At 39.8% G+C, this 13,315-nt stretch overlaps 1 protein-coding gene across 6 annotated transcripts in view; it reads right to left on the reverse strand.

Annotated features, from left to right (window-relative positions):
* The window catches only part of ASPH (aspartate beta-hydroxylase), a 251,987-nt gene that overhangs the window by 51,964 nt on the left and 186,708 nt on the right, over positions 1-13,315 (reverse strand). For all 6 annotated transcript variants that reach the window (XM_066266195.1, XM_066266193.1, XM_066266192.1 and 3 more), the window contains one exon: positions 11,567-11,703. In XM_066266195.1, coding sequence (XP_066122292.1) covers positions 11,567-11,703 — 137 coding nt within the window. The remainder of the gene's footprint in view (positions 1-11,566; positions 11,704-13,315) is intronic.

Below are 13,315 nucleotides of genomic sequence, written 5' to 3' on the forward strand. Positions count from 1 at the left end.
ACCTGTGGTGCTGCTCTTTTGTCTTAGTCTTATCCTACAAAAGGCTCACTCTCTGACCTTGATGAGGTCCTTGATTAAAGGTTACCATTTCAGTGAAGCTTATGCCCAAACATCCAATATAAAACAGGCACTCCATCCCCATGACTAGTCCCTTTCTAACTTATTTATCCTGAATCCTTATTCATAGCACTTACTTCCATTTGACTTATTATTGTTTAGTCCCCCCCCACACTAAGAAATAAGGTCGACAGGGATTGTATCTGTTGCACTCACTATGGATCCCCAGTGCTTAGAACAGTGCCCAGCATGTGACAGGTCGTCAAGAAATCTGCACTGACTGACCAGATGGGTGAACGCGGACTTCCTCCCTAACTAGATCTCAGAACACATGGACTCCACTTCTTCTGCACCTTCCTCAGCACCTGTCACCAAGGTAGATGCTCAGCAAGAGCTCAACAAACTCCTGTGGAACTAAAGTGATTGAGGCTGATTGTGTTCCTGGTTGCATAACTCAGAAGGGATTATTATACTTATTGCAGCCACACAGATGACATTTCTGTCTCCTATAGACACATAGCCATCATTTCAAGTAATTAGCAAATGTACTCCTTTACTAGATATTTTAGAACACACAGACCTCTTCTAGGCTCTGGACATATAATCATAAATGAGACATGCTCTCTTATCTCAGGAATCTCTCTGTCAAAGGAAGGAGACTGACTCATAAGCAAACAATGGTAATGCAGTGAGGTAAGTGTAACTATGGTGAGATGCATGAGGAATGCAGGGAGTGTGGCGAGGGACAACTAGCTCGCTCTGCATTGGCTGCAGGTGGCAAGGTGTTTAGAGATGAATAGGAGCTTATCAGGGAGAGGGAGCATGGCAGATGAAGGGAACAGAAGCATTTAAGGCAATGGAGAAAGTGAGTAAAAAGAAATGGTGGGCCAGAAACAGCAAAAGAGAATGAGATTGCAGAGGGCACAGGGCAAATCACAAAAGCTCCTGTTTACTTTCACATGCAAGATAATCCACTGAGGAGTAGAAAATTAACCCTTTGAGTAGTGAGTTCTTTTCATGTTCACTGACCCCCAGGAGTGAGTTTTTTTTTTTTTCAAAAAAATGAAATTAGTTCAAGTTATAGTTTTATTAACTTAAAATCATGTTTGTTTGATAACCAATTCATAGAAACAAGAAGAACATACATTTACCTTCTTTTTAATGTTGCCTTACACATTTTTAAAATAAAAATTTTTGTTATCTCATGCAATTCTTGCATACCTTCAGCTCAAAGTTTAAAGACATACATGTACAATTGTACTATGGATGGTTAGAAAGCATGAGAACATACACAAACATTCGTACTACTCAAAGGGTTAAAATGCTTCTGTTTGCATGTCACTGAAATATAATATTTAATATGCAACAGGTTCCAGGGCTCTCCTCTCCTCTGCACAGCAGACAGTCACACATCCACACGTGATCCAGAAGGGAGCGTGGGTGGTCAGGTAACCGATGTTGCCCTCTCTGCTTGGTTCATTCAGATCACTACTGTGCTTACTGCAGTTCACATGTGGATGAATAACAGAGGTTCAAGGTGTACTATCCCATTGCAATCAACAAATCCTCAGGGAAGGACAAGTGGCTTTACAAGATTTCTAAGGGGAAAAAAGATGGCGATGGAGTAGGAGGATGTTCCAACTTCAACCTCCCAGAACCAAAGTGGATTACAACTTAATTTTAAAAACAATCATCTGGAAAAACCAATTTCGGGCTAAACCAAGAGGAATCTATAACCAAAGATCACCGAAGAAGCCACACTAAGACTGTTAGGAAAAGCAGAAACACAGAGAGGGCTGCCCAGCTCCCGGGAGCGAGTGGCAGCCTGGAGGGACTCATGTGACGAGAGGGGAGTTTTCCAGAAAGGGGAGGGTCCTGGGCCCCAGGACCAAAGCCCCAGCCTGCAGCCCAGAGCCTAGAAGAGGCGTATGGACAGTATTTAACTGTGAAACAAGCCAGGATACTGTTTTCAAGAAAGAGACAGATTTCTCAGACCCAGGATTCATCTTAAAGGGACTGCACAGAAAACCTCTTTCACAACCACTCACCCAGGGCTCTGGGGGATGGGGAGAGCTGAGAGACCAAAGTAGCAGGAAGAGAGTGTAACTAGGAGGCACAGGGAGAAACACTTTGAGGGACAGCCACCCTAACCCCTGGGCTGAGTCACTCCCCAAATCTAAAGTGGTATTGCCTGGAACCAGCAATACCAGCAAAGGGAAGCAGGTTACCAGCCAAAAAGAAGCTCTCCTGCTGCAGTCAGAGCAAAGAATAGCTTAGAAGCAGGGAGCCATCAGGAATATAGTATTGAGTGCTGAGGTCTGAGCTACATCGCCAACCCCACACTGCTGAGTGCTCACCAGAGGGCGGGCAGCGGTGGGATGTGGGAGCCTGGACCCTTCAGTGGGGGCGGAAGCCGGGGGGCCAGCCATGGCTGCAAATGGGGCTCATGAAAGTGGTCCGACTGCAGCTGCAGGCTGGGCCACAAGAGTGGTCTTGCCTGTGGGGGCACAGCAGTAGCAGGAAAACCAGCTGAGGCTTGCGGCTGGGCACACAAGCTCAGTCCCACCTGCAGGGGTGGTGTGAAAGCAGGGGGCTGGCCAAAGCTTGCAACCTGGGCATGTGAATGCAGTCCTGCCTGCAGAGGTGAGGCAGAAGCTGCAATGACCACAGTATCAGACCAGCACCAACAACACCTGTGCCCAAAGGCCTGAGGCGATGGCAGAGGGAGTGGTGGGCCTGCAAAAAGACCACACCAAGGGAAGACAGAGGCTACACCCATTGGACTCCTGTGGCCACACCCTTCTTGTACACAGACAAAATGGGAAGGCAGAGAAATGTGACCCAAATGAATCAACAAAAGAAATTCCCAGAAAAAGATCTGAATGAGATGGAAATAACCAAATTACCGGATGCAGAGTTTAAAATAATGATTGTTAGGATGTTCAAAGATCTTAGAGCAAGAATGGATGGACATAATGAGCACCTAAATAGAGATAGCAAGTATCAAAAAGAACATTAAAATCATAAAAAAGAACCAGTCAGAAAGGACAAATACAGTGTGAGAAATGAAGACCGCACTAGAAGGAATTAAAAGCAGGATGGATGAAGCTGAGGATAGAATCAGCGATTTAGAGGACAAGATAAATGAAAGTATGGAAGCAGAGCAGCAAAAAGAAAAGAGGTTCAAAAAGTATGAGGAAACTCTAAGACAGCACTGTGACAACATGAAGAGAAACAACATCTGCATCATAGTGGTTCCTGAAGGAGAAGAGAAAGATCAAGGGATAGAAAATCTGATTGAAGAAATCATAGCTGATAACTTCCTTCAATTGATGAAGGAAAAGGTCACACAAGTGCAAGTAGCACAGAAAGTCCCATTAAGGATGAACCCAAAGATGCCTAAACCAAGACACATCATAATTAAAATACAAAAATTAAAAGATAAAGAAAGAATACTAAAAGCTGTAAGAGAGAAGCAGTCAATTACCTACAGAGGAGCCCTCATAAGGATGACATCTGATTTCTCAACAGAAACATTAGAGGCTAGAAGGGAATGGCAAGAAATATTCAAAGTAATGCAAAACAAGAGCCTATAACCAAGACTTCTATATCCAACAAGGCTATTATTTAAAATTGATGGAGAAATAAAAAGCTTCTAAGACAAAAAAAAAAACCTCTAGAAATTTATTACAACCAAACCAATGCTACAAAAAATATTAAGGGGCCTGATGTAAACAGAACAAAGGGGAAAAAATCTAGTAAAATAAGAATGTAGATTTAAAGAATAAAATGGCATAAACAACTACATACCAATAATAACTTTAAATGTAAATGAATTAAATGCTCCAATCAAAAGACATAGGGTAGGTGCATGGATAAGAAAACAGGACCCATACATATGCTGTCTACAAGAGACCCATCTCAAAACAAAAGGTACACATAGACTGAAAGTAAAGGGATGGAAAAAAATATTTCATGCAAATGGAAATGAAAAAAAAAGTGGGGTAGCAACACTTATATCTGACAAAATAGACTTTAAAACAAAAGCTATAGTAAGGATAAAGAATATCACAACATAATGATAAAGGGAGCAATCCAGTAGGAAGATATAACCATTATAAATATCTATGTACCTAATATAGGAACACCTAAATATATAAAGCAGATTTTGATGGACATAAGGGCGAGATCTACAGCAATACTATAATAGTAGGGGATTTTAATATCCCACTAACATCACTGGATAGATCCTTAAAAAAGAAACTTAACAAAAAACAGCAGACTTTAAGGCCACACTAGTCAGGGGTACCCAAACTACGGCCGGCGGGCTGCACGCGGCCCCCTGAGGCCATTTATCCAGCCATCGTTGCACTTCCGGAAGGGGCACCTCTTTCATTGGTGGTCAGTGATGCATCCTGTTCTCCTAGTTTTTTTATAGTCCAGCCCTCAATGGTCTGAGGGACAGTGAACTGGCCCCCTGTGTAAAAAGTTTGGGGACTCCTGCACTAGATCAACTGGATTTAATAGATATCTTCAGAACCCTTCACCCTAAAGCAGCAGAATATACATTCTTTTCAAGTGCTCATGGTACATTCTCTAGGATAGACAACATGTTAGGACAAAAAATGAGTCTCAATTAATTTAAGAAGATTGAAATCATATCAAGCATCTTCTCAGATCACAATGGCATGAAACTAGAAATCAATTACAATAGAAAAATGGAAAAACTCAAACACTTGGAAACTAAATAGCATGTTATTAAATAATGAATGGGTTAACAATGAGATTATGGAAGAAATAAAAAATTTCCTTGAAACAAATGAAAACAAACATACAACAACTCAAAATTTATGGGACACAGCAAAAGTAGTCCTGAGAGGGAACTTCATAGCATTACAAGCATTCCTTAAGAAACAAGAAAAAGCTCAAATAAACAACTTGACCCTGCATCTACAAGAACTAGAAAAAGAACAGCAAGTAAAGCCCAGAGCTAGTAGAAGGAAGGAAATAATAAAGATCAGAGCAAAAATAAATGACATAGAGGCTAAAAAAACAATACAGAGGATCAATGAAACCAGGAGCTCGTTCTTTGAAAAGGTAAATAAGATTGATGAACCTTTAACTTGACTCACCAAGAAAGAGAGAGAGAGGACTCAAATAAATAAAATTAGAAATGAGAGGGGAGAAATAACAACTGACACAACAGAAATACGAAGGATTATAAGAAAATACTATGAAGAACTGTATCTCATAAAATTAGACAACCTAGGTGAAATGGACAAATTCTTTGAAAAAATATAATCTTTCAAAAATCAATATAGAAGAGTCAAAAACCTAAAAAGACCAATTTCATCACATGAAACTGAAACAGTTTTCAAAAAACTCCCAAATAACAAAAGTCCTGGGCCAGATGGCTTCACAGGCGAATTTTATCAAATATTCAAAGAAGAACTAACTCCTATCCTTCTCAAGCTATTTCAAAAAATTCAAGAGGAGAGAAGACTTCCAAACTCCTTTTATGAGGCACGCATAATTCTGATTTCAAAACAGACAAAGACACTACAAAGAAAGAAAACTATACACCAATATCCCTGATGAATTTAGATGCTAAAATTCTCAACAAAATATTAGCAAACCGGATCCAGAAATACATGAAAAAAATCATACATCACGATCAGGTGAGATTTACTCTGGGAGACAAGGCTGGTACAATATCTGCAAATCAATCAATGTGATTCAACACATAAACAAAAGAAAGGATAAAAATCACATGATTATATCAATAGATGCAGAAAAAGCATTTGATAAAATTCAGCATCCATTTATGATCAAAACTCTCAGCCAAATGGGGATTCAGGGAACATACCTCAACATGATAAAGGTCATCTATGACAAACCACCAGGCAACGTCATAATCAATGGGCAAAAATTAAAACCAATCCCCTTAAGATCAGGAACAAGGCAGGGGTGCCCTCTTTCACCACTCTTATTCAATATAGTTCTGGAAGTCCTAGCCACAGTAATCAGACAAGAAGAAGAAATAAAAGGCATCCAAATTGGAAAAGAAGAAGTAAAACTATCATTATTTGTTGATGATATAATACTGTTCATAGAAAACCCTAATGACTCAGTCAAAAAACTACTGGACCTGATAAATGAATTCAGCAAGATGGCAGGATATAAAATCAATATTCAGAAACCAGTGGTATTTTTATACACCAATAATGAACTGTCTGAAAGAGAAATTTAAAAAAATCCCCTTCACTATTGCAACAACAAAAATAATGTACCTAGGAGTAAATTTAACCAAAGACTTGTACTCGGAAAATTATAAAACATTGATAAAGAAAATCAAGGAAGATACAAACAAGAGGAAGCATAGACTATGTTCATGAATAGGAAGAATAAACATCATTAAAATGTCTATAGTACCCAAAGCAATCTATAAATTCAATGCAATTCCTATGTAAATACCAATGGCATACTTCAAATATATAAAACAAATATTCCAAAAATTTATATGGAACCAAAAAAGAACATGGATAGCCTCAGCAATCTTGAAAAAGAAGAATAAAGTGGGGGGTATCACACTTCCTGATATCAAGTTATACTACTAGGCCATCGTACTCAAAACAACTTGGTACTAGCATAAGAACAGGCATACAGATCAATGGAACAGAACAGAGAACCCAGAAATAAACCCATACCTATATAGACAATTGATATTTGACAAAGGAGGTAAGAGCATACAATGGAGTAAAGACAATCTCTTTAACAAATGGTGCTGGGAAAATTGGATAGGTACTTGCAAAAAAAATGAAATGGGATCATCAATTTACACCATTCACAAAAGTAAACTCAAAATGGATAAAAGACTTAAATGTAAGTCGTGAAACCATAAAGAGCTTGGAAGAAAACATAGGCTGTAAACTCTCCGATATCTCTTATAGCAATATTTTTGCTGATTTATCTCCATGGGCAAGTGAAATAAAGGACAGGATAAACAAATGAGACTACATGAAACTAAAAAGCTTTTGCACAAGCAAAAGACACCATTAACAAAATAAAAAGACAACCCACACAATAGGAGAATATATTCATTCACCAATACGTCTGATAAGGGGTTAATAACCAAAATTTATAAAGAACTTGTAAAACTCAACACCAGGAAGAAAAAAAAATCCAATCAAAAAATGGGCAAAAGAAATGAATAACACTTCTCCAAAGAGGACACACAGATGGCCAATAGGCATATGAAAAACTGTTCAGCATCAGTAATCATTAGAGAAATGCAAATTAAAATCACAGTGAGATACCACCTCACACCTGTCAGAATGGCACTCATTAAAAAAACAACACACGATAAATGTTGGTGAGGTGTGGAGAAAACGAAACCCTCCGGCACTGGTGGTGAGAATGCATACTGTGGAAAACAGTATGGAGATCCCTCAAAAAATTAAAAATGGAACTGTCCTTTGACCCAGCTATCCCACTTTTAGGAATATATCCTATGAATACCAAATCACTGATTCAACAGAAGAAATGCACCCCCACATTTACTGCAGCATTGTTTACAATAGCCATGATCTGGAAACAGCCCAAGTGTCCTTCAGTGGACGAGTGGATTAAAAAGCAGCGGTACATATACACAATGGAATACTATGCAGCCGTGAGGAAGAAGGAAATCTTACCTTTCTCGACAACATGGATGGACCTGGAAACTATCATGCTAAGTGAAATAAGCCAAGCAGAGAAAGAAAAATATCATATGACCTCACTCATTTGAGGAATCTAATGAACAATGTGAACTGAGCAACGGAACAGAGGCAGAGGAGGGATGAAAGGGACCAGAGGGAAAGTAGTCAGAGGGAAAGTAGAAGAGAAGATGGGATTAGAGAAGGGAAAGAGATTAATGAAATTATATATACATTACACAGCATTATAGAGAACAGGACAGCAAATCCTGGAGGGAAGGGGGGATGGCATTGGAGGGAGGGGGCAAAGGAGGTACCAAGGGGAACATGGGGGTGGGGGAGATATATTTGGTGGGACATTTGAATCTATGTGAGCACAATAAATTAAAATCATAAAAGATTTCTAAGAATCTTAGATTGATGTTAATATTAATAGTATAACAGATTTTTTCTTTCTCCTTCTCTCTACGCACACACAAACATACACACATCACAGACAACACAAAACAATTGTATAGTTGCCATTTCTAGTCCCAGCATGAACTCTTTATATGACACATTATCAGAATTTTTAAAATCATATAATTATAAATAATATAGCACATTGATATTACTAAAATATTATTTTTTCAAGGAGAAGAAAATATCTTGGCCCTGGCTGGTTAGCTCAGTGGTAGACGTTGGCCTGGTATGTGGAAGTCCCAGGTTTGACTCCCGATTAGGGCACACAGGAGAAGCGACCATCTCCTTCTCCACTCCTCCTCTTCTCCCTCCCCTCTCTTTCTCTCTCTCTTCTTTTCCTGCAGCCATGGCTGGGTTGAAACAACTTGGCCATTGGCCCCAGGAACTGAGGATGACTCCATGGCCTCACCTCAGGTGCTAAAGTAGCTTGGTTGCCAAGCAACAGAGCAATGGCCCCAGAAGAACAGAGCTCCCATAGGGGGCTTGTTGGGTGGATCCCAGTTAGGGCTCATGCGGGAGTCTCTCTGTCTCCCTACTTCTTACTTAAGAAAAAAAAAAAGAAAATACTTTTTTGGCAGTTAAATGAAATTCAGAAAGTATTTTAGTATTTCATTTCATCTTAAAACTTATTTTGGAGTGCATACCTTTTACAACATCCATCATATATTCGTACATACACATGTATACATGAATAGTTTTTACTGGAAAGTTTCAGTCAAACATGCTTGAAGACCACTGCTACAGTCAAGGGAACCAATAAAGAGTTAAAGCTGAGCGTGAGGTGGGAGATCTGTGATCTGTGTTGATGAAGGTCGGAGGAGACAGGCTGGGCAGGATAACTCTGTCCTGGAGGCAAGAGCTGATGAGTGCTTGGGTCAAAGATGGAGGGGATTCAAAAGATATTCAGAAGGTAAAATTAACAGAAATTAGTGACTTGGCATCAAATTGCAGACTCCACAAGGACACTGTGTTTGTATCATTAGCAAGCACTCTTGAAGTTATTGTGGTGTGTTTCAATAAATACGTGTTGATGAGGTGAATGAATATGTGTTAGGAGTAAGAAGAGGGAAGAATCAAGAAGGATGCTAACTTTGACTTAGGGTGGCAGTGAGACTTACATAGAAGGAAACACAGGAGCACCTCCAAAAGCTACATCTTGCCATTTCAAAGTTGGTCTTTGTTGAAACTAAACACAGCAAAAACCCAGAAAGGGAATGATCAATAATTTTTTATGAATTTACTTAAAGATAAAAATATAAAGTTACACTATCAGTTTTCTGCCAATGATCTTTGAGCCATACCATCTCAGGATAAATTGTGGTTAAGTAAAGAGAATCCATTAGACACAGCTTATTAACTCAGAAGTGAGAGGAGAAAATAAAAGGCAAAACCCACATGTCCTTTTGGGCTTTTAATGTTTCTTTAAAAGGAAACCCACTCGGATGTTATATTTTAGACTTTCTGCGCCCGTTGTTTACTCAGATGGGATTATGATTTCAAATGTATAAGCAAGAGCAGGGAAATTTTTAGTTTTTAAGGTGAAATAAACTGTTTTTGAATCTGAGATTTAGTATCAGGTAAAGAGTGAATATATGCAAGGAAGATTTTGAAAGGGTGAGGAAGGACAAATCTGCAGAGGGTGAGAGGAACTAGTATGTTTTCAGATTCTGTTCTAACCTCACATGTGTTTGATACATAGTTAACACTTGATCATGATTTCTGGAAGAAAAGAAGGAAGAGAGAAAAGGATGGAGGGAGGAATGAATTCTAATAACTCCACCTTTGTGGCCTCCAACAGTGGCAGAATAATGGGCATATCGGATACAGTTTGATAATTCTTACATTCCTAAGATCCCAAATCTTGGAGATACATGATGTATCCCTTGATCAAACTTTGCTAGACAAGGCACTCAGTGTTCTGCATTGGCCATTAGCGTAAACAGTGCCTCACATGGACATGTTCTATGATCGGTAGGATCAAGCCACTTTGTGTAGATATTTAAGATGCTCTAAAAAGCAAAGGTCTTATCTATATGTTCTTTCAGAAAAGATAAAAATTATGACAAGGGTGAAAAGACAACTGATGATCTGAAATGTACTGATTTTCAATTAAGCATCAATAGCAATAAAAGGAGGAAGGCACCACTATGAGCGGACCAGTCCCTAGCCTGGGGATGAAATCACCGCGCTGTACCTGCCAGCATTTTAAAAGCAAAAGGAATCATACAGGCTACTCCCAAGGAGTAGCGTTTTGATGTAGGGAGCACCAGACGGAAAACGATAGACAGAAAGGCCTAAATTCAAGAATAACAAATAAATAAAGAAGATAAACAGATCTTTCTTTTACAGAGGTATTAACGTTCTCCAGCTTCAAAGTTTGTTTGATATCCTTCCTGTTTACTCCATAGCAAATGAATTCCTGCACTGCTTGAAGGAGTCACAGTTTTCTAGATTTTATAGTTACTTGTGACCTAGAGGTTATTTATTAAAATATACATTACAAAGTAGAAACCCTTTTAAAGGCACTGTTGTGAGAGGATCAAAGAGTCAGTGCCCTCCGAAAGGTGAGTAATTTACTCCATATGCCCGAAAGCCTCTCTCTGGACTGGACTTCCGGTGAAAAAAGAAAGATTGCATTTCTATGTTTATGAATAACTTGAGTTCATCTTCCTATCATAGACACCACTTTTAGAAAGGCCATTTGTGGACTTATAAAGATCAAGTTTTTTTTGTATTTTTCCAAAGCCAGAAACAGGGCAGGGGGGCAGTCAGACAGACTCCCACATGCACCCTACTGGGATCCACCCGGCATGCCCACCAGGGGGCGATGCTCTGCCCATCTGGGGCCTCGTTCTGTTGTGACCAGAGCCACTCTAGCGCCTGAGGCAGAGGCCACAGAGCCATCCCCAGCGCCCAGGCCAACTTTGCTCCAAAGGAGCCTTGGCTGCAGGAGGGGAAGAGAGAGACAGAGAGGAAGGAGAGGGAGAGGGGTAGAGATACAGATGGGCGCTTCTCCTGTGTGCCCTGCCCGGAAATTGAACCCGGGACTCCTGCATACCAGGCCGACGCTCTACCCCTGAGCCAAACGGCCAGGGCCCCTAAGATCAAGTTTTAAAAGTACCACAATTATGGGTTAAAGTTTTGATGTACCAAGTGTCAACTAAAATTTAAAATCTTCTAATCAAGGGGAAAAAAGTGATGTGAAAACACTTAAGAAGATGTCAACTCTCATTTAACTTAATTTAAAATAGAGTGAGAAATAGGGTGGTGTACTAAATGCAATTTACAATAACATTAGAACTCCAAGTTCAAAATAACTTGATATAGTTAATAGAAGACTGCTTTCTGCTCACCTTTTCATAAACCTTCTTGGCATTATCGTTATCTCCCATCAAGAGATAGCCCACTCCGAGGTCATTCTGTAAGGCAGTATCATCAGGAAATAGTTGAACTAATTTCTGTAGTGTAAGAAGAGAACCTCTCATGTGACCTGATTTTGATGGGAAGAGAAAAAGAATCCAATAAAAATAAAAACAGATTATGTACACTTTTATATTGAGACTAAAATCAAGGCAGACTATTCAACACAGCCTGAAGACCAGCTTAAATGTGACCCTATGTACAGATGGCTAAGTACCTATTAGGATTTCATCATGGAGTTGCAATGGTATCAATACATCCTATAAATAGACATTAAATATCATACTGATGATAAACACTTTAAAGACATTCTTATTTTCTAAACTTATTAACTATTTTTATTTTAAATTCAGTCTTAAGAAAGTTTCACTTACCAATTCCTTATGTTAAAAAAAGTTTTACTGAGATATTTTTGGTTTCTTATGATTAACTAACAAATTATGAATAGAGAACAAATTAAAAATCTGACAGATTTCAGGGTCTAGCACCCTGTGTGAAACCTGGAGAGGCACTGAGGTTCACTGCTGACACTGTTTCCAATTAAGAATGTCCTCATCTCTAGGTAAGGACCTACTCATGTAGCTAAGGAGACAGACAACAAGCAGTATTATGGGACCCCCTGGTGGACGAGAGGATATTATGCACACAGGAGTCATGACAGCCCTAGCTCTCATTTTTAAGGCTATCTGATGGAAATTTAAAATTTCTGGGGCCAACTGTCATTACTCTTGCCAAATTTGGAAAGACAAATTAAGTATAGCAAAATTTGAAAAATAAGACTAGTATACATAACAAAATTAATTACCTAAAGGCCTCAGTTACTCACAAACTGAAAAACAACCAAGAGCATTTTAGGACCATCAACAGCGAATGGCCCACTAACAGAGAAATTATTGGGCACGAACATCACCAACTTGTCCTATGGCTGGTTCCCCGCGGCTGGCCAATCTGGGATGGGTCTGCTCAACTATTCACTCCTTCACTGACAAATCTGACCCAGTATCCTTCTTTCCTTATCTGCCCAGACTAAGCTCACACTCCTCTGCTTCTACACTCTCCCTATTATCCACTGCAAAGCGCCGGGTGAAGTCCCTCCTGCTGCCACCTCTCCCCGCCCCACGGTCCTCTCCGCGAGGCATCAGGGATCCCCGTCCTACCTTGCATGCACTTCATCACTGCGTCTCCTTCACTGACAAATAACTCCCTTCTCACCGAGCCTCCGCCAGTGAACTCGCATCGCTCTCACTCAGAGGAAAAGACTAAAGTGAAGGACCACTGGGGGAGAGGGCTAGATCTATCCACAGGCAGTCTTTTGCCCAGGACCAGGAATAAAGAAGGCAAGAAAGGCACTCAGTGCAAAGTTCAAGAGGGTGCCAAAAATTCAGTAATCGAAATGAGTGATTTTTGTGTATTCTTTTTAAATATCAAAATTAATTCAAAAGTCTATGGTGAACAAAATATCAAAAATTTAAGGACAGAATCAGTAACCAGTACTAAGCAGAGCGGTATTAGAGCCTCAGGCAAGAGGACAACTCAGTAACATTGACTTTGCACCCAAGACGAGTGGCCTAACGTGAGTGCCCACCCGGCCTTTCCAGCCTGTCTGTGTGCCGCACGCTTTTCTTCCCCTGAACTGACCCTTCCTTCTATTTTACCATAGTTTGGGGCATCTCCTATCAGCT

This window comes from Saccopteryx bilineata, chromosome 3, assembly GCF_036850765.1.
Source record: "Saccopteryx bilineata isolate mSacBil1 chromosome 3, mSacBil1_pri_phased_curated, whole genome shotgun sequence".
Lineage (NCBI taxonomy): Eukaryota > Metazoa > Chordata > Mammalia > Chiroptera > Emballonuridae > Saccopteryx > Saccopteryx bilineata.